Source organism: Melanotaenia boesemani, chromosome 20, assembly GCF_017639745.1.
Source record: "Melanotaenia boesemani isolate fMelBoe1 chromosome 20, fMelBoe1.pri, whole genome shotgun sequence".
NCBI classification, from domain to species: Eukaryota; Metazoa; Chordata; class Actinopteri; order Atheriniformes; family Melanotaeniidae; genus Melanotaenia; species Melanotaenia boesemani.
This window is the reverse complement of record NC_055701.1, coordinates 27,658,790-27,685,142: the sequence shown is the minus strand read 5'-3', so window position 1 is coordinate 27,685,142 and position 26,353 is coordinate 27,658,790. Positions and strand designations below refer to the sequence as shown.

The window sequence follows — 26,353 nt, the reverse complement described above, 5'->3', positions numbered from 1 at the left end:
TCCAGAACGCTGCAGCTCCAGTCCTCACTAAGACCAGGAAGGTAGAGCCTAGAACTCCAGTCCTCACTAAGACCAGGAAGGTAGATCCTACAACTCCAGTCCTCAGATCTTTACACTGGCTTCCTGTCTGTCAAAGAACTGACTTCAAAATCCTGCTGTTAGTTTCCCAAGACCTGAATGGTTTAGGACCAAACTACATTCAGGATCATCTGGTTTGTTATGAAGCAACCAGATCCCTCTTTAATTGCATTCAACCCCACATTTTAGCCCATCATCTTCTCAGCGCACATAACCTCGACAAGGGTTTAGTGAGCTGGTTAGTCGATTTTTTAACAAACCGACCACAGAGGGTGAGAGTAAATGGTGTTTTATCAGATGTGCTTTTATCCTCCACAGGCTCGCCCCAGGGTTGCGTCCTTTCACCACTTTTATTTATTTTATACACAAATGAGTGCAAGAGTCAGCATCCAAACAATCATATTGTCAAGTTTGCTGATGACACAGTGATCGTGTCATTACTTAATTCCCTGGACACAGATCACGGCCCGGTGGTGAAGGATTTTATTGATTGGTGTGAAAGCTCATTTTTAAGTATTAATACTTTTAAAACAAAAGAAATGTTGGTTGATTTCAGGAAGAACCCCCCACCAATCCAGCCTGTTTTAATTCACGGCCAGACTGTAGAAATGGTACAGCAGTACAAATACCTGGGCACCATCATTGACGATAAATTAACATTTGAGGCAAACACTGATGCTGTCTGTGCAAAGGTCCACCAGCGCATGTATTTTTATCGGAAATTGAGAAATTTTAATGTGGACACCACTTTCATGAAGATGTTTTATTCTTGTTTTATTGAATCTGTTTTAACTTTCTCTTTTATCTGCTGGTTTGGGTCTCTGACTTTGAAAGATAAAAATAGATTAAATAGCATCATTAAAAGATGCAGCAAGTTAGCAGGGGTCAGCTTCACTGAGCTCTCTGTCCTGTATAGAAACAGAGTCATTAGGAAAGTTAGAGCTGTCGCTGCTGACCCGACCCATCTCCTGTTCCATGAATACAGGCTGTTACCCTCAGGTCGCCGGTATGCTATGCCACGGTGCCGGACAAATAGACTAAAAAATTCATTTATTCCGGCTTCCATTGGCTTAATGAATAGTGGGTGTTTAAATTAACCTGTGTGATGTTGTTGTTTTGTTTTGTTTGCTTGTTTTATTTTTAAATTGAATGTGGCGTCATTTTCATTGTCATTGCTGGCTGCACAACAAATTGCCCCTCAAGGGGATAATAAAGTTTTCTAATCCCTCAGGTCATCAGGGTCAGGTCTACTTCCTGTTCCTAGAGTTAGAACTAAACGTGGAGAGGCAACATTCAGCTTTTATGCTCCTCACATGTGGAACAAACACCCAGAAAACTGCAGTTCTGCTGACTCAGCAGTTTTACATCAGGGTTAAAAACTTTTCTATTTGCTGCCTTTTATCAGAACAACAGTTAATTCCCCACACTGGAACTTTATTTCTAGCATTTTATCTATTTTGTTCTGTTTTTATTTCATTTCTTTTATTTCTGTTTAAAGTTTGTTTTTAATGCCCTTGTTATTGCTTCCTGCGCCCGTCTGTACTGCTTTTAATGTTTAATGTAAAGCATTTGAATGGTCTTGTACATAAAATGTGCTTTACAAATAAACTTGCCTTGCCTTTCATGTTCTGGTATGTTGTACTGTGACAGGAACTCTACCATCCTTTCTAGGGATTACATGTAGGTAAATGTTTGAGGCTTGGCTTAATAGCAAAATGCTGTGATAAGGAGGCTAAAACTGGAGGATCTGTCTGGACTGAGAGGATTTTCTTCTGAAGCGCCATCTTCATTCCTCAAAATTTTCCAGTCAGTTTGTAAACCTGCATTGCTGAATGTTAGTTATCTATCTGTTAAACAGGCTCCTCTAATCAAATTGAAGTGGTTACAGTCAAAACTCTGGAGGAACTAAATCATTCAGTGTAGAGCAGAACTAAATAAATCAACACTAAAAACCCACAGGCTGATGAAAAAAAAGGGGCCTCATTTAATCTCCTGCTCTCTGAAAAGCCTCATTCACTGTGATGAAACTGGCTCTAATGAGGACTGCCCTTGAAGATGTAGACCAGGATTTCCCTCCTCAGAAAACTGGAGCCCACATCAGAATCAAAATGGCAGACAACCCTCTAATGTTCAGAGGGAACTGTGAGAATCAAACCTCATAGTGGAACTAATGTGAAGAAACTCCAGGATAAATAAAATAAGTGACCAGGTCAAGAGATACAAGGAAAGACAAGATTTTGGACCTATTAGTCTAGATTAGAGATGTCTGGCTGCAGTTATTGGATCTTTGTTGATAGATCGTCTGTACATCTGTTCACACCACAGTGGATGAACCTCGTTTTCACCTCATTAAATAACCCTAAACCCTGTGTGGTGCCGATGTGAGCGTACTTTTTGGCAGCAACGGTCTTTGTGAGGTTCCACAGTTTGAGGGTGTGGTCTTCGGATACGCTGACCAGGCAGGGCTCGACGGGGTGGAACGCCAGCGCTCGTATGCCATCAAAGTGACTCCGCAACGTGTACTTGGGGTTCCAGGTCTTCCTGAAGGAAGACTCCTTGTTGGATGACAGCTGGAGGGGAAAACAGGGAGAGCTTGTCATTAAACTTGTGAGCGACCTCTGAGACCAGAGCTGAAGTCAGTTTCCTTACATCGTAGCCAAAATCTGTCTCATCGTTGGTGACGGTGAGGTCAGCGAGGTCACCCAAACCCAGCATGCTCTCCAAAACATCGTCTGACGTCCCCAGTAAGAAAGACTTCCCCCCGCCAGAGGAAAAAGGTAGGGGCTCGGCTGGAGAGAGAAACTTCAGTAAAAAAACGTTCCCATTTTATTCTGTTCAGACTAATACTGACAATGAGATGAAACCACACCAAGTCTTTAATAAATGACAACTTTATGTGTGTATATATATATATATATATATATATATATATATATATATATATATATATATGTATATATATATATATATATATTAAAAACTCATCATCATCAAGTATCATGTATCATCATGAGAAATCATGTTACACGTTTCCATTTAAAGCGAAAAGATGCATCAATAATGGTTTTATTGTGGCCATCTGGACTGTTAGCTAATCGTGAAGTGCCTAAAGCCAACACGTGTTGTTTGTTCCCCTTTAACTGTGGGAGAGTTCAATCATCCAGTCCACCAACAAACTCAGAACCAGAGTGAGCATCAACAGAAGAACACAAGGATTTTGGTACATTTTTGGGGGAACTATCTCCACACTTAAATGTAGTGCTGGGCGATATGACGATACATATCGTGGGGACGATAGAAAAGTGTCTATCGTGCCATTTCTCTTCTATCATTTCTATCGTTTCTAACCTAATTTTATCAATTATTACAACAAATATATCATTAAACAGGCTGCGACGATTTTATTAACGTTGTCTTGTTATTAACGCATACTCTAAGTTTATATAAGTGAAAATAAAGAAGAATAAAAAAAGATTTTTTGCAAAGAAACTCTGTCTGGTGGTTTTGCGACATGACGCTGCTTTACGTTCTTTGACTCTCACGCGGGTTTGCAAAATGCTTTACGTTAATCATGAGTGCTGAACGATGGACGCGGAACAGGTTGATGTTTCACGCCCGGAGTGGCAGATAGAGACAGCTACGCAGGCAGCCCAAGAAGAAGCACTTTTACCCAAAAGAGGGGGTACGTCTGTGATTTGGTTACATTTTGGGTTCAAGAAGTCCGACACGGAACAGAAGACGGCCATATGCAAACTATACCAAAAGACTATTCCTGCGCCCGATGCCAACACAACAAACCTCTTCTATCACCTTAAGAAGGTCCACGAAAAAGAATACATGACAATCCAAAAAATCCGAGCTAAACCAAGTGGAACAGCGGGGGCAAGTTGCGAAAAGAAAAACTATAGCCAGCCGAAGATAAAGCAGTCTTTCGCACAAGGTACGCCATATGAGAAGGCGTCCCAGCGCCATAAACAAATCACATGTGCCATCTCGCGTTGCATCTGTAAAGGCATGGCTCCCGTGTATATAGTTGAGAAGGACAGCTTTCGAGACCTTAAATTAATTAATTAGTGTTTATTTTGACAGTTGAGTTTAAATAACTGTATGATTTTGAAAAAAATGTGAAGGCTACTGTACCTCAACCACAGCTGTTTTCATTTGATACATTTATATTGCTGCACTAAAATGTATGTTTCTCATTTGTGACAGTACAGTTAAATGTCACTTCAAAATAAAGCTGGAGAAAAGTTAGCAATGAAATTTCTGTCAAACTTTTCAGAGAATAACTGAAAACATACTTTATTGTGGTATATCGTGATATATATCGTTATTGTGATATAAAATAACCCATATCGTGATATATGATTTTTTCCATATCGCCCAGCACTACTTAAATGTGTTGCTCATTCCACAGAAGCTTCATCTTCACCAGTTCTACCTGGTTGTAAAGATGAGTCATCAGGCTTTCCATCCATGTATAATACAACACCAATTTGTATAAGGAGAGAAATAATCCACCCAACACTAATTTACGGAGTCATCAACTGATGTCTATTATTATTTAATAAAAATGTAAAGACGTATTGAATTTATTAATGTTCTAATTAAAAACAGACTTGATCTGCTGCCCCCTCAGACAGAAGCCTTATACAGAACCTGGCAGATTTCAGATTGTTTGCGTTTTAAACCAAAGTACAGTGTGTTATTTTTACATACACTATTTACAGAAAGTTAGAGAATTTATAGAAAACGTAAAAAGTTTATACTATTAAATAATATCAGATCATGAATTTATGGAAACCAAGTCTACCAGCAGTGGTGGGTAGACCGCAACATAAACAGCTGTGTGTTAGGTGTGGTCTTGGTCTAATTATGACTAAATGTGAAGAGGACGATGAAGAAGACTGTTTAGATCAGGGGTGCCCAAGTCCAGTCCATGAGAGCTAATATCCTGCAAGTTTTAGACACATTCCTTATCCGACACACCTGAATCTAATGAATGGCTCGTTACCAGGCCTCTGCTTAGCTGAATGACATGTTCATGAGGCAATTCAGCCATTTGATTTACGCATGTTGGAGAAGGGATGCATCTAAAAGCTGAAGGATAGTAGCTCTCAAGGATTGGACTTGGGCACCCCTGCTTTAGATACAAGTTGTCATTGAACCACACATTTAATCTTCCATTCATGGTTCAGAAACTTCTTTTTTTGGGGGCGGGGGGTTAATTATCTCGTTACAAAACAGAATGTTGTAGAACAAATACTGAAATTTTGAACACTTGTACGTATGCATTCAGAGGTTCAGAGAAAGTCAGATTAAGTCCACCTGTAAAGGCTACGGTGGAGTTTAGCTTCATTCTGACATCAGACACAAAGCTAACTATCTGTGAGTAGCGTATGTTTGTTCCTGTCTGATTCCTCCAAACTAATTTCACTTTCAACTTTTTTTGTTTTGTTTTTATATATTTATATAAACCTGCCTGTGACCAAGCCTTTCCTCATCTCATCGTTCTCTCAAGTCTTGGCTTACAGGAGAAAAAATATTGTTATTGAAACAAACACACAACAGAAACTATTTCCATGTTTCCACTTTTTCCTCATTTCCAGTTATTCCTGCTACTATTTACCTGCTATCCTCACTAAACCAACTCCAGCTCAGCTGGTTTGTGGCGCCACCGTGCATCAGAAACGTCTTCTTGGCTTTATTCCAGCCATAGAGGAGCATTATTTTTCTTCTCTTCACACACACATAGAACTTTCTGCTCACTGGTTGGACATTACCTTCAATTGAAGCTCTCTGATTGGTGGAAGCTTTGACAGGAAGTGACTTCATTATCATTTCAGCTCAAAATAGAAGTCCCTTAGCAACACAGTTTGTTTTGTGATCTTTCTATGATGAAAATGTGATAAGTAATGGTTTAGACTATACGATCTAAATAATGGATCATTGTGGAGTTACCAGAAAGAGTTCCTGAATAAAACTACATTTTGTGTCTGGATTTTAGACCTCCTGGACAGGATAGAAATGCCTAGAAAATGTCCGTAAATCAGCTAAAACTATCCATCACCTTATCCCTACACAGTTACACACTACCGTTCCTGAGGAACTGCTGGTAGTGAAAGAACTAGCGCTCGGAGATGTTGGAGATCAGTTTTAAGGGTTGAAGCCTTCAATAAATGGTTGTTCAACTGTAAAAACAGGTTATGCATGAAATAGTTTAATTTTCCTTCTGATGGCGATTTTACGCTTTTCTTCGACACATTGACAACATGACTGATGAACTTCATCGTCTCTGTCTTTGTCTTCTGGAAGCAGCTCTGCTCTCTGCATCACCCTCCACCCTGTTTTTTCCTCTTTTCTTCACAGAAACACACATTTGTGTAGCCTTCAGCATGAAAGTTTTATAAATAAAAAAAGTTTGAACAACTGAAGTGATGGCTGAACTGATCCAAACCCTTTTTCAAAATGTTCTGGAAACATCTGACACCTGATGAAAGAACAACCTCATTTTCACAGCCAAGGTTTCAGATTGAGGTAGTCCTGGCATGTAGTTTTGGAGTTCAGAAGAGATTCAGGAAGTGTTGGGGTCAACACATCAGCTGTATGTGGATTCTCACCCCACTCTGTCCCGTCTCCGGAGCTCCGAGCTTCGCCGGCTCCTTCTCCATCCTCTGCTGTCACCAGGAAGTCAAACTCTTTGAGGGCCTCCTCTGTCTCTGCATCATCTTCCGATGCTAAGCCCTCGTTCCCCACCTAAAGAGGAAAATAGAGAAAAAGATAAATGAAGGAAAACTGTGGATGAGAGGAAAGGCTGGAAACAGTGGTCTGCTGCCGGTGTACCCTGGTCTTGTGTTTTTTAGCTCGGTGGTGTTTGTCAATGTTTATGTCATTCATCAGATCTCCTTCCTCGTCCTCATCCTCATCACTGTCCTCGGCATTCTCCAGGAAGTTGAATGTTTCCAGATCATCACTGGGAATCCTGGACGAAGACACACCCAGTTACACAAAATGTTACGGCAACAGAAAAGTGTCAAAACACTTAAAACATCCTTTTTCAGGAGAAAGTTGGAGCTTGCAGCCGAAGGAAAATCCAATTCAAGTCCGGACTGGATAACGTAAAGATACGATCCGGTTTATGGGAAGGAAAATCTGTTCTAGGTCTGGACCGGGTTAACGTGACTATAGGATCCGGTTTATGGGAAGGAAAATCTGTTCTAGGTCTGGACCGGGTTAACGTGACTATAGGATCCGGTTTACGGAAGGGAAAATCTGTTCTAGGTCTGGACCGGGTTAACGTGACTATAGGATCCGGTTTACGGAAGGGAAAATCTGTTCTAGGTCCGGACCGGGTTAACGTGACTATAGGATCCGGTTTACGGAAGGGAAAATCTGTTCTAGGTCCGGACCGGGTTAACGTGACTATAGGATCCGGTTTACGGAAGGGAAAATCTGTTCTAGGTCCGGACCGGGTTAACGTGACTATAGGATCCGGTTTACGGAAGGGAAAATCTGTTCTAGGTCCGGACCGGGTTAGCGTGACTATAGGATCCGGTTTACGGAAGGAAAAATCTGTTCTAGATCCGGACCGGGTTAACGTGACTATAGGATCCGGTTTAAGGAAGGGAAAATCTGTTCTAGGTCCGGACCGGGTTAACGTGACTATAGGATCCGGTTTATGGAAGCAAAAATCTGTTCTAGGTCCGGACCGGGTTAACGTGACTATAGGATCCGGTTTACGGAAGGAAAAATCTGTTCTAGGTCCGGACCGGGTTAACGTGACTATAGGATCCGGTTTACGGAAGGAAAAATCTGTTCTAGGTCCGGACCGGGTTAACGTGACTATAGGATCCGGTTTACGGAAGGAAAAATCTGTTCTAGGTCCGGACCGGGTTAACGTGACTATAGGAGCCGGTTTACGGAAGGAAAAATCTGTTCTAGGTCCGGACCGGGTTAACGTGACTATAGGATCCGGTTTACGGAAGGGAAAATCTGTTCTAGGTACGGACCGGGTTAACGTGACTATAGGATCCGGTTTACGGAAGGAAAAATCTGTTCTAGGTCCGGACCGGGTTAACGTGACTATAGGATCCGGTTTACGGAAGGAAAAATCTGTTCTAGGTCCGGACCGGGTTAACGTGACTATAGGAGCCGGTTTACGGAAGGAAAAATCTGTTCTAGGTCCGGACCGGGTTAACGTGACTATAGGATCCGGTTTACGGAAGGAAAAATCTGTTCTAGGTCCGGACCGGGTTAACGTGACTATAGGAGCCGGTTTACGGAAGGAAAAATCTGTTCTAGGTCCGGACCGGGTTAACGTGACTATAGGATCCGGTTTACGGAAGGAAAAATCTGTTCTAGGTCCGGACCGGGTTAACGTGACTATAGGATCCGGTTTACGGAAGGAAAAATCTGTTCTAGGTCCGGACCGGGTTAACGTGACTATATGATCCGGTTTACGGAAGGAAAAATCTGTTCTAGGTCCGGACCGGGTTAACGTGACTATAGGAGCCGGTTTACGGAAGGAAAAATCTGTTCTAGGTCCGGACCGGGTTAACGTGACTGAGATCACCTCTTGCTGTCTTTGCAACGCTCGGTCCCATTGATGAGGTGCTGCAGGTTTTTGTTGTCCACAGCTCCGTTCTGCTCCGAACCCGACAGTCCCAGAAGAGAGCGAACCCTCTGAGTCCGAACATCAAGGATAGTATCTGTGTATCCCACTTCCTGCAGGTACCTGAACACAACACAGTGAAATTTGTGATTATATCAGCTGATTTTAAAGCTCAATCATAAAGAATAAAAAAAAATTTGATTTAGCTTGTAAATATTTTACAGAAGCAGAGGAATGGGGAGCAGCTATTATGATCTACTATGATTTGGGAACTTCTGGAGTTACCATCCAAACATCTGAAGACTTACTGCCTGAGTAGCTGCCGTCCTTGTTTCCATGTCAGCTGACTATTTGCAGGAACAGCAGAAACTTCAGACTCTTTGGTGTCTAGAGGACAAAAACAGAAATTCTGACATATACATCTCCACCTGCTGGTACAAACCAGAAACAGCAACAAACCTGAGTGATGTTAGAAACGTCGTTACAGCATAAACTTTAATTAAGAGCAAACAGACAGAAGAAATCTTCGTTTTCAAGATAAAATGTTTGAATGCTAAAAATGAGTCTAGTTTTGCATTAAAATCAGTTTTTATTAGTTAATAAAATATAAAAAAAAAAAACAGAAGACAAATCAGTAATCTTTGTTGTTGAGAAATGAAATGGGACAATTTACCAACCTGAGAATAATCATTGGATTATTCTCAGGTTGGTAAATTGTCCCATTTCTTCTCATCTCAAATCAATAATGATAGCATATCAGAACACAGTAGAATGACCCACTGTTCTAAAAAAAACTTGAACATTCTTAATCATGATAAACACCTGCAACAAACACACAATTCCACCTTGGTTGACGTGTTTTGTGTTTTGTCTGTTTGTGAGGCATCAGCGCAAAACTCCACCGTGGACACAGAGAGCAGCTATGACATAAATAACATCGCACCTTTTATTTTTTTTTTATTATTTTTATAAAAGCATTACATATCAACCTGTTTTAGGGAAAAGAGACTTTATATGACTTCGTTTGTGATTTGCACTGAATAGAAAATCAAAATGAATAAACTTGACCTTGTAGTGGGGTGGCTAGTCTCGTTATAACAGTTGGTAAAACACTGCCGGTGTTCTGCCGAAACGTGCTACTGCAGGCTGAATTTATAGGATCATCTGTTGATCTGAGCTATCCCATCAGAGCAGAATACCATGCGTATTATTTATACAATTCACCATTTTGTATGATCAAACGTAGTTTTTTAGTTTAAAGATCATTAATCCATGTATTTGTGGAATAATTCAAACTAACTCAAGTACCCTTCAGGTACGATCTTAAGATATAATGTCCTGGTTGTTCAAAAATAAAACCTTGAATAAATAATGAAAGTCGGATGTCTCAATAGTATAAAAAACCCTATAAAAGTGTGTCACCTTATATATTAATGCAGGTAGGATGACTTTGGCAGTGGACAGTTGAAATAACCTCATCAAAGTGCAGCATAAAGTACAACAATAATAATAATTTATAATATACAATTTCTAGAACATGCATATAAATGAAAATTAAGTTGATTTCACAACACAAATGTCTCACAGCACAGATGTACAGCTGTGATGCCACAACAGTAAAAGTTAACCCCTGAACCCATAAAAGTAGCTACATACTATATTTATGAAGGTAGGCTGATCCGACTGTATAAACTACCCCATAAAATGTGCTTCCTTAAACAGTAGCCTATATTTGTGCAGGTAGGATGCCTCAACAGTATAAACTAAAGAAAGTTTATAATACTAGGCTTTTAAAATAATGAAAGAAAAGCAATTTCTATGAAAATACATAAAATAAATTAAATGAAAGTTAAAGGCAAAAAGGTACAGCTGACAGCTGTTAGACGCTGACTTGAGGGTTGCATGGATTTATAGGCGTCTTTACTGCACACTGAAATGATGGTTTTGTGTTGTGCGCCTGCACAGAAGGCATGGGTAGCACGTCTCAAAGGGTGAGGTGAAATGTCAGAACACCAGTCCATTATCAGAATTACAGACATGATGTCACTTCCTGTCATTTTTTAAACATTCAGTGTTTTTTGGAACACGGTGGTACCCAGTCTTAGCGTTAGCTGCTAATGTGAGCATCTCAGAGAGAGAAGCTGATTGGACGGAACCGACACAGGAAACTATTTAGCTGTGTATATTTGCTAAGATCTTGCTGAGATCTGTGTGTCATGCAAGTAGGATCACTGTTGTCACCAGAAAGGACATGTATTTAAAAATTAAAAATAAAAAAATCTTTTAATTCAATTTGAATCTATTCAAAATCGACTGATTTTTTTTTTTTTTTTTTTTTTTTTTTCAACCTGTCTTGTCCAGCATCGTTGCAAACAGAATGATTGTCTGGCTGCTGTCTGGTGCTGGGCAATTTTACTCTATCAAGCAGGGATTTATACTACATGTATAAAGTCCCTCTTGATGAAAAACTTTATTAAATCAGACTCTTAATGCTGGACTCGACCGGAGGGGACAGAGAGAGAGAGAGAGAAAAGAAAGTAGAGAGAAGAGGGAGGGGAGAGAGAGGGACAGAAAGGGTGTGGGGAGTGCGGGTGGGGACTTGAAACATCATACAGAAGACCATGTAATCCATACTACTTACAACATATATAGCTACGATCATCCTAGCCAGTAGGCCATTACACAACTAGTTGATAATAGTAACAATAATAATAATAAGAGTAAGAGTAATAATAATAATAATAACAGAAATAATTAAAAAAAGAAACAAAATATGATAATAGATATAAGTGAAACTGCTGTATTCAAGAACACGCGCAGAGAAACCTGTGTGGATGTGTTGGAGAACTCGGCCACACGGCGACGCAAAGACTGTGTGGAGACGTTCAGGAAGGAGTGACCATGCAGAGTGATCATGCAGATGCCACCTCACTTGAACAGAGGCCAGAGTCAGGCCAGCGGTCCCGAGACCCAGGCCACCAGCCCCCCCGCAGGCAACAGATCCCGACCGGTCCACAGAGACGACCACTTGCCCGCCCAGGAAGGCAGCAGCAGGAGACCCCAGTAGGAGCCGCCCCGCGGACCCAGGGCACCGGCCCCGGCGGGCCGAGGCCAGCAGTCCCCGACCCCCCCGGGCACCGGCCGCCCGGGACAGACGGGGCAGAGGGCCCGGGCCCAGGAGCGCAGGGACACACCCCCCCACCCCCCACAGGCCGAGGGCCACCACGCCACCCGGGGGGACCCGGCCCGCCCAGACGGCCACCACCAGAGGCCAGCCCCACACCCCAGCGCCCAGCCTCACACCCCGAGAACCAGTCCTGCCCCCCCCCCCCAGACCAACACACACACACACAAACACACACACTCTCCTTCCACTCCTCCATTTATCCTCCCACGCATACACCATTCAACCCTCACATACTCTGTCCTCCCACACACACACACCATCCTTCCACCATCCATCCTTCCACACACACACCATCCTTCCTCCCACACACTCACCATCCTTCCACCATACACTCTCCCACACCTATCCCATCCTCCCACACACACATCATCCCTCCACCACTCATCCTCCCACACATACACCATCCTCCCTCTCACACACCATTCATCCACCTTCACACCTCCCATACACACACACACACACACCTTCCTTCCACTACCCATCCTCCCACACATACATCATTCTCCTACACCAAACATCCACCTTCACGTACCCCATCCTCCCACACACACACACCACCCCTCCATCACCCACTCTCCCAAACATACACCACTCCCAAACACACACACCATCCTCCCTCCCATACACCATCCATCCTCCCGCACACACACCATCCTTCCACCATCCATCCTCCCACACACTCCCCCATTCCTGCACCATACATTCTCCCACACATACCCCATCCTCCCACACATACATCATCCCTCCACCATTCATCCTCCCACACCCACACCACCCCCCCTCCCACACACCACGCATCCACCTCCACACACCCCACCCTCCCACACACCATCCCTCCACCACCCATCCCCCCACACCCACACCACATGTTCCACCCCCCAAAACGTGTTTGTATGTTGCAAATGTTATTTGTGCTCAGTGACTAAGTGGAATTAAAAGCTGGAAGGCATGCTGCCGCTCGGCGAAGCAACAGGGCCACTATGATGACCCCCCTGCCCCGCCCAGCGCAACAAGCACACCTCCCACAGCCCTACCTGTGTATGTAGTGAAGAGTGGGGGAGGGGAGGGGTCAGGAGATGTAGGTCCAGAGGGGAGTAAGCCTCCCCCCTGGAAGACGACCCGCCAGTGGCTTAGGGCGCCCCCGTCCCCCGCCGGCCCCGAAGGGCGTCACAGGCCCGGAGCAGGCACCCCAACCCAGGCACGCCACGAACCCCCCCAGGGGCCAGCCACCAGCCCAAGGGGCCACTTTCCTCTTTCTGAGTGGGAGGGGGGCGAGGCAAAGGAAGGGAACCCCAGGCCCACGCCCCCAACACCCGGCCAGGGCGCCCCCCAGAGGACACGTCCTAACCCCCTGCAAACGCACACACTTTTTTTTTTTTTTCCCCCCAGCCACTCACACACCCTCTCACACACCTCTATACACCAACACCTCAATACGTGCACATACCTCCACACACACACTTCACGCACATACCTATGAACACACACACCGGTGCCCACATACACACACACTCTCATACCCCTCCATACACATACACCACTACACACGCACTCACATACATACCTGCATATACACACAAGCACCTCCATACATACTCACGCCTCCACCCACTCCTTCACTCCTCCACACACACCTCGACCTCCACGTGCACACACTCATATATACACACCTTCACACACACCCACACACACATCCCACATAGACCTCCACACACACACCCGCACACCACTCACACACATACACGCACACACCTAGACCTTCATACACACCCACACACACATACAGCACACACATCCCTCTACACCCACCCACACACCCGCATACCTACAGACACACACACACACACACACCCACCTAAATACAAACACACCCCCACCCAGGTTCCGGGGCTGCGACCAAGCACCAGGGCACGGACCAACCCCCGGCACGGCACATCCGGACGGGCCCAGCACCCCCCAGCAGCGGCAGACCCCCCACCCCCAGGAGAGGGGGGAGACCCGACACCCCAGAGCCCGGGGCCCCCACCCGGCCCACCCCGGGCCCGACCGGCCACTCGGCCAGGGGCCGACGGACACCGACCCAGGCACCCCGGCAGCCACCCCCCACCGCCACGAGGCAGTCCCACCCCGGGGCCCACCCAATGCCGCCCGCCCAGACCGGAACCCCCAGCCGACCCAGCAGCGGAGCAGCCGAGATCCCCACCCAGGAGACAACCGGAGACCCGAAGCCACCAGGGACCCCCCACCCATATCCACCCCCATCCCAGCGAAGCCGCAATCCTCCACCTACATTAGGTGATGTAGCCAGTCGACTGATTTTTTTAACCCAGCTCTAGTAAACAGTTGTGTAGTTTGTGTGTTGTCTACCTGGTTCAAAGCTTGGCATCTTCATCTCTCCTTGGTTTAACTCCGTTCCATATTTTAACTTGTGATATTTTGCTCTGAGAAGAGAAGAAAAGTGGATAAAGGTTTTCACACCCCTGGTAAAATCCGGGGTGATGTTAAAAAATGAATCTAGAGTGAATAATTCCCAAACAATTCCTCCTTCAGTGTGACCTTTAATAGCCCGAATAATTCAATTAATAAAAAACGTGAAATAAGCTGGTTGCTAGGGATGCCATGAGTACTTTATTTCACAATTAAAGCTTTAAACAGCAATTATTTAATTATTTAATTTAATAAAGATCCGTCATTATGAGTTTTTGTGTGGGATCAAGTCTGAACCAGATCATGAGATCAGGAAGGAAAACAAAGTTAAATAACATGCTTTTGTTAGCATTGTGTTGCTTTGTTTTCCTTCTGTGTTTACATGGCAAAGTAAGGCAGATGAAGAGATATTTCCTCCAAGCTAACAGATTAAATCAACCTGGTGGGATTTCTTTGCTTCTAAAAAAAATTTGCCAAGTGTGACTGTGGAGGATGTGTCAGCCTATAAAGCTGGACATTAAAAAAGGAAATGGAAAGTTTTTTCTTCTAAACATTAAGCAATGCAGATCTAAGCAATGTGTTGATCAGCGTTTACTGGAGGGATATTTTGATGGAAAAAAAAAAGTCTTGAAAACTTGGATAGAGATAGTTTCTCTGTTACAACATAACCGACTCAGGGTGAGGTCAATTTTAGCCTTTTAATGGTCAGTGTGTGATGGTCTGTAGAAGAAAGTGTGTTTAGTTCCAGATGTGGTCTTGTTTCTTTATGCCCACTGTTCCAGTATTATTTATGTGTCAAACAGCAACTATTCTGCTAAAGGACAGCTAGAAGTCAAAGCTAGCCAGATGTTTTTTCTGCTTATTAAAGAAATGCTCAAAAGCATTTTTATAATGTAGTTTCTGGAAAGAAGCCCCCCAAGTCCAGGTAGAGGTCCAGGTAGAGGTCCTGTAGCCTTTCCATCGGTTTTCTCTGAGAGAAATCTAGAGTTATTATGTAAGAATTATTTATTCTTTTTCAAAGAAGAAGAGATTTAGTTGGAATGAGACTTTACCTTGCTCTATTATTTTGTTATGTCAGAAGACAGAAATAAATAAAACTTACAGACTTATGAGTGTTGATGTCGTTTTACACATTTATAGTGTTGGGAATAAAATACTCGTGATCAGTGTAAAATCATGTCTATTTCTCTGATGACAATTGTACCAAGAAAATTTATAACAGTGATATCCCTATTCTCAGCCCACTTTGAGTCAATCCACTGATCTGCCGGATCTAGGTTCTGGTTCTGACTGGACCGCTGGGATCAGTCCTGGAAGGGGAAATTCAGATTCAGCTTTCCAACAGACATCTGAAGGTTTTGGCCCAGCAGTGTATTTGGATCTGAACCTTTTCAGAACTCCCCCCACTCTAACCAAAGCTCCAGTTCCTGCTGAAGAAAACCAACCCCACATCATGATGCTGCCACCACTATGCTTCACTGTGGGGATGCTGTTCTTCTGGTGATGAGAAGTAATTTTCTTTCAGAATTGTGGCCAAAAAGTACCACCTTGGTCTCATCAGACCAGAGGACATTTTTCCACATGATTTTATGAGTTAGTCTCTTTAACTGATGGAAGACAGAATGCTTCAACAACGTTTTTGTTTGAGGGTGTCCATACTTATGCAGCCAGCTTATTTAACTTTTTTTTTTAAACAAATTTAGTAACCCAATCTGAATATCAACATACAATTCTTACCTTTCCTGTTTTAAAGCATATTCTAGCATTTTAATTCTTCTAACCAGGTCATTCTTCAGGTTCTCCTGGCCCTTCCTCTCCCCCTGCAGGAACGCTATCCTGGCCTACAGACACAGAAACACAAACCATGACAGATGAGTTCAAAACATATGATCATGATTCATAACATGTTTACATGATAGTGCATTAACTTCGCTGGGAACTGAAGAAGAACAGCTGCTGGACATCAAACCTCCTCTTTAAAGGAACTTCAGGGACATGTTACAGGAGTTTAACACAAGAACCAACAACTAACTGCTGGACATGTCAAGGTCCCACCATCGGTACTGTTGGACTGTCCACACATTTTCTCAGCTGACTGACATGTTGCATCAGCACCATGTTTTTCGAAGAAAGTGTTCAATTTTGATTTGGGAGTAAATTTACTCTCAAATCAATGATCTCTTTTGCATATTGAACATAATCTGGCAAATAGTTGAGAAAGTATTTAATTGACAGCTAAAAAGTGTTGTGCTGCTTTCTCTGTAATCTGGGCTCAGACCTACAGCTAGTTTTTTGTGTAAAAAAAACAAACATAGTACATCCGTGTTGTGCCTTTGGATGTTCCAACCAACATCCCCTGAACAACGGCTAAATGTGTTGCTGCCGTCAAACCAGATAACTGGAAACCGCTCTCATCTGTGTAGCAGCACTTTGTTGGTGGCAAGTTTATCAAAAATTTTGTTTCATACGCTTTTCAAGTCTACTTACAGTGGGATGCTCTAATTTTTAATATATTTATTTATGAAAAACAAAGGCAGTGTGTTACTAAAATGCAGCAAACTGCAGTGGTTTAACATTATTGCTCTCCAGGACCAGACACTTCACGTTAGTCTGTTGTTAACGGACATGTAATTCAGGTTAATGTGTCTTCCCTCGGGTAAAAGACAACCTGTTGTCCCCAGCCTATGTCTCGTCCATCTTCCTGTTTGTCTGCACTGAGAAAAAAAAAGGCAAAAGCATGATCTGGAAAAGTTTGAAAAAACAAATTACATTAAAGTTTATAAAAAAAATGGTCTCGTTCATTTGTTTAATTATTGAACAGATTTTCAGGTTCATTCAACCAGAAACACAGAAACGTTGTTCATGTGTAACCAGGAGGACGGCCAGATAAGAAGTTTATACGTAAGTCATGTTTCGTGTGAAGCAGCAAATGAACAAAATATTCTCCAGTTCCTTCCAGTGGAAATGCCACCGTGATAAAACTGGTTGGATGTTCCACTAATCCAGCCTCCATCTTGGATCACCATGGTGACGGCAGTTTTCAGTGTGTATGAAAAGCTGGACATGGATTTTCTTTTGTGGTCTCAATAAACCAAACAGACTTTAAACAGCAATGTTTTCTCTGTAACGTATATCCTAAATATCTCACCGGGACATCCATAACTTTTACATTGAGTTAACGTTATCTGCATCTGCTGGTTTCTACTCAGCTTTGACATGAAGAGAAAAAACTTTCCACAGGTGAAGGTCTGATTCCCATCCTGCCAACAAATATTTATAAGCCTCTAATCTGACTTTATGCTTTTAATTTTGCTCCTGTGAAGTACGACTGTCCATTGACCAGGTAGTCGTAAATGTCAAGGTAAGGTAAATTTGGTAGCAATATCTTCGTCAGTTGGATGTTTGAGTTTTTTTGTTGGTTTTTTTTTTAAATTAGGAATTTGTAAAATCATACAGATTTTCAGCACCAACAAGCGCATGTTTAGTTTTTTTTTTGTTTTGTTTTTTTTATATCGCTGTCTGACCTGATCACGTAAGTGCTGGTTTGGAAAATGTGAAGTCCACTAGTTCGTCCCTGATGAGAAACAGTTAACAGTCACTATAGCGGGAGCGGGTCCCAGCTAGCTTTTTGCCACCCAACGTGGCAGCATAAGCAAGCAGTGTGACGTCAGTTAGAATGGTCCATAACGGACTGAGCGCATCCTCATCAGCTCATAGGATGTCTTTAAAACCTGATGTTCCTTAAACTTTTAGTAGATAAAATAGGCATGGTGGAAAACAGATTTAAATTAGTGAGGATAATAAATAACCACCACATATGTGCAAATTCTACCATATTGCACGTTTTACAATTGATTCCAGTTTCAGCTACCATAGTCTGCAATGTTGTTCATCGTACTGGACATCAGAGGCAAAAAGGGCTGGGCCGATTCACTTTTTCATCAATGTGACAAATGCCAACTCAGTTATGATTCATAAATGCTCAAAACTGATTATCTGTCATATTAAGTAAATGACGGTAACACAGCTGAAAAGTGACGCAGGAACATAAAAGTCACGCATGCCGCCTGGACATATTAACGACATATAATATCTGGTCCGTCTCCCTAATACGAGCACAGAGATACCAAAAAGCCAGCAGCTAGCCTTTCAGACACTGTTACTGAGCGTGAAATTTACTCATTAGGTTTGAGGGCGAGCGTTTGGAAACATTTTGGTTTTTATGGACAAGAGATCGGACAAGACTCGCTCTGTATGTAAACTGTTTAAACCCAAAATAAAATATAGTAGTAATACTACAACATGCAGCAGCACCTCATGCGTTCCCCGCCCAAGTTAGAGGAGGAGGAGGAGAAGAAGCCGCCGAAATTGAAGGTGGGACATGCGTTGTCAGAATAGCATACCATTGCCTTGTCTGTCGGTTTAAACTACTTATTCAAAACAGCATAGCAATGTATTACTTTTTGATAGGCTACAAAAGATATTTAATATTTTATTTAGCAATAGTTATTTTTAAAGTTAATCATTACATGTTCATTTTCACAGTATGGAAGAAGGCGCGGCTAATAAGTCAATGCTACAATAAGTGTTTAAACATTACAGCCTCACTTCCAAAAAGGTCAGTGGTGCTGAATTGATGGGTCATTTGTAGATTTATGTGCTACGCATGCGCATTAACCAACGATAGTTATTCTGACGTCAAACCGACCTGTTGCTCCTAATTATTGCTAACATCTTTCCTGTAGATTCCATGAAAAATATGCTGCATTTATTTATGGTTGAGATAATTTTTTATTTGTTACTTGAATTAATGGATACTGAATGGATTAAAAAGTATGAACAAGCCATGGAGTGAGAATAAAACCCTGAATGGGAAAAAAAGATGCAATGAAATCCTGAAATCGTTTCATTATCTAATCAAAGCAACCTGAATCGTAATCAAATGAAACTGTGAGGTACCTAAGATGGCACACCAGATGGACAACCCTCAGATGTGTGAAATGAAACCAGTTCTTACAAAGATCTGCAGCTGGACCAGATCTGAACCGGATCTACCACCACACTCAGATCTGAGTATGAGTGACACCCAGCAGCTCTGGTGCGACACCTTGTAGTTTTCTGAGGTCGTAAAACTAAACTTCTCCAGCTCAGAGCCTGATCTGTATGAATCAAACACTCCTGGTGAGGTTAGACCACTGCACACTGAGGATGACGAGGGGGTGAAGAGATGCATGTTAGTGTGTGTGCTGAGGTCAGTGGCCCAAATTTACCAGCCTGACGGATCAGACCAAGCTGTATAAGGGGTGAGTCATCAGGGCCATTCCTTTGAGCAACTGCATCACTGATGCATTTATCCTCCTGTCTTACTCAGTCCTGAACCTGATTCTACACCATGTCCAGACTCCAACAAACCTTTAATTAAAAGATCTTCACAGAGAAATTCTTTTTGGTGTTTTCTAAGCAGCTACTGAGTTAAACATGAAGGAAAATGTGGTGACATTGTATTCATCTGTTTTGTGACTGACAGGGAGTTGGACCATCTGTGTGTTGCAGTTATTTTGGACCGGTCTAATTTTAGTGTTCAGCTAGGATGAGGCTGTCAGCAGAGGGCCCAGTAGGCCACGCTGCCTAATTACAGCCTCCTGTCCCAAGGCGCTGCCCCCTTTACCAAAACATGGAGTCAGAGAATCTGGTCCTGTTGGATCTCATCTGAGACCATGGATCAGAACATTCTGGTTCAGAGGCTGGAGAGTATTGGGATTAAAGGAACCACTTAAGGTTGGTTATTTGTCTAATTCCAGTTTGTTCATGTTCATCATGAGTCTTTCTCACAAGCCATGAAGTTCCTCAGGGTTCTGTACTTGGACCAATACTTTTCACATTGTACATGCTTCCTTTACGTAAACTTTCATTGCTTTGCAGATGATACTCATATCTAACCATAAAGCACTTTGTGTTGCCTTTGGCATGAAAAGGGCTTTATAAATAAAGTTTGAGTTTGAAACCTGATGAAACCGATCAGTTGGTCAGATGTTGGCCAGGATGACTGAATTTCCTCCTAATTTCAGGCAGACGGAAGTTGTTGTCTTTGGACCTGAGAACCTCAGGAAGACTGTCAAGCTTCAGTTATCAGAGGAACCAGCTCCCAGTTTGGCTTTAGGTGTCAGACCCCCTCTCTACCTTCAGATCATCTTCAAACTTTCCTTCCTGATAAATCTTATAGGAGGTCTGGCTTGGTGACTCTTATCCACCCCTTTAGTTCTGCTGCTATAGGTCGAGGCTGCTGGGAGATGAACTGGGCTTCTCTCTGCTCTGTTTACTCTCCATGTAGAAATCTGACATTGTTGTTGTCATTTATTTGTGTTTCTCTTCTATTTTCTCAGCAGGAATCCCTGGATTAGAGTTATGCTGCTGGTTAACCCCTCTTTCTTGTCAGCTCCACCCCCAACCAGTCCAGGCAGATGTCTGTCCTTCCTGGTTCTGGTTCTAATGGAGGTTTTCCTCTCCACTGTCTCCTTGTGCAGCTCAATATGGAGGAATAAAACAAGGACCAGAAAGTTTATGTTATGACAACATTTGACTCAAGAAACTCCTCAAAATCTGAACAGGTGCTGCTGATCCAATTAAACAAGAAAAGCTCCAGACTCACAAACCAGTTTCACAAAGTTCCGATTTGAGTGCAGGAAAACGGGACAAGAAGCTCTGCTTCAGCTAAATGAACTCTCAAACCCATTCAGTTTCAGTTTTTAACAACATAAACACTTGACTGTACGCGACTTGGTGTTAGGCAGTCTCTGCCCCTGGAGCTATGCTCCATCACAGACCTGGCCCTGTTTAAGGCCACACTGATGAGTGGTGTAACTTATCAAACAAACCGATATTCATCATCTATAAGTGTATTATGTTTTTATTCTTGTTTCTTAATCCCTGTCCAGCACTTTGATAAACTAGGGCTGTTGTAAAGCGCTTTAGAAATAAAATTTGATTGTTTGATATATAGAACATATTATTATTATTAATATTTTTATTAAAACATTTTTCTCTCCTTTTCACTTTCATATATATATATATATATATATATAAAATTATATTATATTATATTTAAAAACTTAGACATACACCAGCAGAATGGAATGATTAAAGACATTTAACCTGGTGCTGACACACTAATTATACTAACTGCAAGGTCTCGTGAATATGTTTAATAATAACATCAATACTGCATGTCTTAAATATCTGTTCCTACTTGTTGCTGTGAAATATTGAAATCTAAACATTGATTTCTTTAGAGCCGACTGTTTCATTTATTATGTTAGGGTCTTGGACTGGCACATGTCCCAGCAGGAAGTCAGGAGTCGAACAGACGCTTTTCTTCACCACATACACTAAAACCTATTATCGTTCCTCTGATGAGCCCAAAATAAATAAGAAACTTTATTCAAACTTCCGGGTCCTCTTTCTTCAGGAACTCCTAATGAGTAAAAGGCGATGTTGGTTTTGTTTCCTGACCTGAAAGGATCCAGGGAAACAGAAACAGTGATTTGTTAGAGTTGTAGCTTTTGTTCTTCCTTAGTTAAACTTGCCTGGTAAGAACAATTTAAACCCAAATTCAGTTTTGTGGTGTGACTGAAGTTTTATTGTTCCACAGCACATGAAGGACAGCGGATTGGTGGACAGAACTGGCACAAAACACACTGGACAGTAGGGCTGCAACTAAAGACTATTCTGATGGTCGATTAGTCACCGACTATTAAAACGACTAGTCAACCAATCGGATTATGTATCTCATAATTATTAAATGGATCTTTATTTCACATTCAGCTTTGAAATCTAGCATGAGGTTGTTATGTAAATCCGACGTTCCTCCTCTTTAAATGTTCGAGCATTGCAGACGTACTTCTGTGGTACACAAGGTCCACTTAACAAATCTGACATATATTTAATTTATTTTGTAAGTTTAACGTGAAGTTATTTCAGACTTTTGACGTCCTCTGCCGCCGTTCTATTCCCCAGTCGGCCACCATATTTTTCTCCTTGTGGACTTTATTGTGCATGTGCAACTCTCAGCAGAGATAGGTAAGAAGACAATGTCTCATTATAGTTTCTTTTTGTTTTGTTTTGTTGTTTTTGTGGACAACAGTCGACGGGTAAATTAGTTGTCAACTATTTTTTATTGTCAACTATTGTCAACAACATTGACTAATCGTTCCAGCCCTACTGGACAGCTAACAACAATAACAGTTTTTAAAAAATGGAAAATGGAAAAATAAACCACGTGTCATGTTTGTTTTCACTTCCGATCTGACTTTCCAGAGAGGTAAGCAACTGTTAAAGTCAGGGCTCTGCACGGCCGTCCTGGGCTTGCAGATCTGCTACAGCATCACTGGAGGGTACCACGTTTTAACTAAAGACTCATGGCTAGTTAAGGATATCCAGCTTTGACTTGATCAAGCAAATGTGTTCTTAATAAAGTCTGATTCAGTCTGCCATAACTTCAAAGCAGAAGATCATCTTCCCTTAAAAACACCATGGACATTGTACCTGAGACGTACACATGCAGGTCAGGGAGTAATTCCAAGATGTAATGGTCACCTTCTTTGGATAGTTAGGTCAAGTGACTAAACAAACTATGTTATTTTTATTAATCCTATCTGCTTTTCCTGGCACAACCCATGCAGCTCCCCTACACATTAGAGTAGTATGTGAAAGTAGAGAGGTGAATTGGGGGTGATGGGAGTGCTAAGGGGGCTTATCCCTCACTGATTAGCCTCTGAGTCAGATGGAAGGTGGAAACGGTGGCAGAACAGGCTATGTGAGGACGTGATGATTCAGCACTGAGTTGCCTCTGTTTGATTGAAAGTGAGTGGGTGAAAGAGGATGATTTCTTTTTGTCGATAAGATGTGCGCGAAACGACATTTAGACACAAATATTAGCTGTGTCCCAGTTCAGGGTCTATGCACTTCAAAGTGCAGATTCGTGGGCTATATATGTCACAGTGGTGCACCAAGCACTGTCCCATGTGCACGGAGCCTCCGAATCCACGCTAACGAAAGCTGCTGGTGGTGCATCCTTTGCAGCCTCTTTTCTCCCAGAATTCATTGCGCACAAGAAAATAAGACAAAACCAAGTACATGAAAACATGTTTGTTAAGAGTGACATTTGAAGCGTTGTCTGTTGTAATACAGACTAGTTTCTTTCCTCCAGGTCCCCGTAGCTCTTGTTTGTCTCAGACCAGCAGCTACGTTCTGCCCGGTGTGATCTGGAAAAAATGAGTCTGGAGACATTTCGTTTTCACGTTGAAATCTGCGTCAATAAAATGTAGCGCGACATTTTTATACAGCTCTATGGTGCGGCTTGACCACAGAACCGTAGCGGTGGCGAAACATTGGACTGTAGCCACGTCCTTCACACCAAACTCACCACACTCATCCCACAGGGCAGGAGAGACACTTGACTAACATGGAGACGAGACGGCAGTGATGCCGTTTGTCCAACGTGTTATTTAATGTGTTAACTGAGAAAAAGTTCTGTTTGTTTATAACGTTTGTTTGTCTGTGTCTCTGGAAGCTTGTGGATTATTTTAGTCGCGACTCAAAAAATTCGAACATTTTTCTATTTTCTTGTGTTGCGTCGCAAGCCCCGTGTGCACGTCTACGTGAACGAGCGCAACACTTCACATGCACGAATGTCACCTGTCGCTTGGCTGGAGGAGGGCAGCAATTTTCACCTCATTGCGCAAGTTCCATAGAAAATGATGGAGAAGGAGCCACGTCGCCTCCCATGTGTCCAGCGACACACTGGCGAATAAAGCTAAAGCGGTCGGGCTGTGGGAGGAGCCTGCAGCAGTGGGAGGAGTCTGCAGCAGAGCGCTGCAATGCCAGCTGCGCTCGATTTGCAACTGAAAACAGCACAAGAGGAAACTGCGAAGGACAAAAATAATCGGATCCTTTCATTTTTATCGTTGAAAACCCAGATCGTAATTGTGATTAAAAATTGATTAATCGCCCAGCCCTAGTAGGCTGTCCCATTTCACAAACATTAAGTGGACTTCGGCGTGTGCAGACTACAGAGGACACTCGTAGTCTATGTAATCTGCACACTTCGAAGTGCATAGACCCTGAATTGGAACAAAGCTATTGTATATTGTTAGTGGTTTGGCATTCAACTGAGTTTGTTTAAATTTCTTCATAAATCTCTCACAGTAAGTGAATTCTGATTTTCAGCCCAGTGCGTGGACCTCTGCTCTACCATTTCTGTAAGAGATGAATAGTATTGAATATTTTGACAGCTGCCTCAGTAAACTAATTATTAACCTTTATTGACTTAACATTAGTTTTAACATGGTTTTCGTCCATCACTGTTATTGTTTATAAACTCAAAATATTTTAAATTATGAATAGTCAAGATTTTGTCTTCAAATTCCTGCTACTGAACCACCCCCCCAAAAATAAAACATATGAAGCTGAGAGAATTAGCTGTCATTTTCTATTATATACCTTTTGAACTATCTTTTTTTTTCTTTGATAAACTTTTATCCATAATACACCTTCTTTAAAAACTCAAAGTACCTCTAAAAATCAGTCTCAGGCCTAGCCTTTGATTAAATACCAACATTAGCCTAACCTAACAGCTAACTGTGCTAATGCTAAAGACCACAATAGTCAAAGTTGTTAGTTGTATTATTTTATAAATCGCATTTGATCAACATGGTTTAACTCGTTACGACGTAATAAAAGACTACCAGGAGCTCACAGGGTTCAGAGACAACAGATGAACTACAGCTAGCTGCTAAACTCATCTCTGGCAGCGATGTGAAGCTAACAGCTAGCTCCAGTGAGAATTATATTTACTCAGCCGTGAGCCACATACCGCGCAGATACATCCAGGACAGACTGGCAGACTGGTTTGGAGTTTACTAATCTTCCTCTAAAATATCAAAGCGACATTAAATACAGCACTGTACAATCACACCGTCCCCTTTTGTTGTTGTTGGTTCTGTGTAGCCGGATCAGTGCTAAGCTAGGCGACTAACCTGGAGCTCAGCCCTCTCCACTTCCCAGTGTGCCCTCTCCATTTCGAATCGGGCCCACTCGTGCTGGATGTAATGCAGGATTCCAGGGATGGTGTACTGCTGCTGCGGCCGGAGCAGGTCATCGTTCTGCTGTGGCACCATGACAGCTCCGACCAAAGGATTAGCGCTACTACTGATCCCCTGCTGCTGCTGCGGCGGCGGCTGTCGAGGGGCGGCCGCTCCTCCTCCTCCTCCAGGGTTCTCTTCCATGTTTTAATTATTTCTTTCTCTTTTTTATGTAAATTTGTTTTGTTTATAAGGCTGTAACGGCCGCCGAGAAATCCCCGCGTCTCCGCACGCTGCCTATGGCACTGGCACCTCCGCGGTGGGAGACACTGACTGCCCCAGGGTGCTTCGGGGAGTGCGGCTATGTGAAGGCGCTGTTTACGTGTGGATCTAACCGGCCGCCATCACCGCTCTGTCTGGATGTGGTGGTCACGATGGGAGAATCCAGCCGCGCTGCATGATGGGACAGCCATCCTCATTTTTAGCCCATGCTCCATTAAATCTGAACTGCAGGCCAAAGAATGAACTTTCCCTTTTTGATAGTGACAGTTATTAAATGTGGTGCTTTTATTTTCAATTAAAAAATTATTATCTGGGAAATGATTAGATTTTAATGGTAAATTTAATCAAAATAATGCATTTGTCAAACCAAACCAAGTTTTAATTATTGGACAAACGAGTTTTTGCAAATTCTTTAAATTTAGTGGACAATAAGTCGGCTGCTCATTTCTTGTAATGCATATTTTAATTTTTTATTAATACGTTTTAATATAAATGCTTTCTAAGTCATATATACATTTTATTTACTTTTTTGTTTTTCTTTTTAAATAGGATAGATTTGTATGTATTTTCGTTTACTTTTAATAAGTCTATACCTTGTAGGAGACAAAGGAAATTGTTTTCATTTGCTTGACACAAATAGTAAATTAACTTTTGCTTAATTTGTGCAATATGTGGGTTTTTCCCCCACTC

General features: G+C 42.4%; 1 protein-coding gene across 1 annotated transcript in view; it reads right to left on the bottom strand.

Annotated features, from left to right (window-relative positions):
* The window catches only part of strn3 (striatin, calmodulin binding protein 3), a 36,603-nt gene extending 10,742 nt beyond the window's left edge, over nt 1-25,861 (bottom strand). Inside the window, exons 1-9 of the mRNA XM_041971336.1 lie at nt 25,337-25,861; nt 16,041-16,144; nt 14,244-14,317; nt 8,998-9,076; nt 8,651-8,812; nt 6,922-7,060; nt 6,699-6,834; nt 2,728-2,867; nt 2,470-2,648 (exon numbers count right to left, since the gene is read on the bottom strand). Of these exons, the coding sequence (XP_041827270.1) occupies nt 2,470-2,648; nt 2,728-2,867; nt 6,699-6,834; nt 6,922-7,060; nt 8,651-8,812; nt 8,998-9,076; nt 14,244-14,317; nt 16,041-16,144; nt 25,337-25,585 (1,262 nt within the window). The 5' untranslated portion in view covers nt 25,586-25,861. The remainder of the gene's footprint in view (nt 1-2,469; nt 2,649-2,727; nt 2,868-6,698; nt 6,835-6,921; nt 7,061-8,650; nt 8,813-8,997; nt 9,077-14,243; nt 14,318-16,040; nt 16,145-25,336) is intronic.
* Between the last annotated feature and the right edge of the window lie 492 nt (nt 25,862-26,353).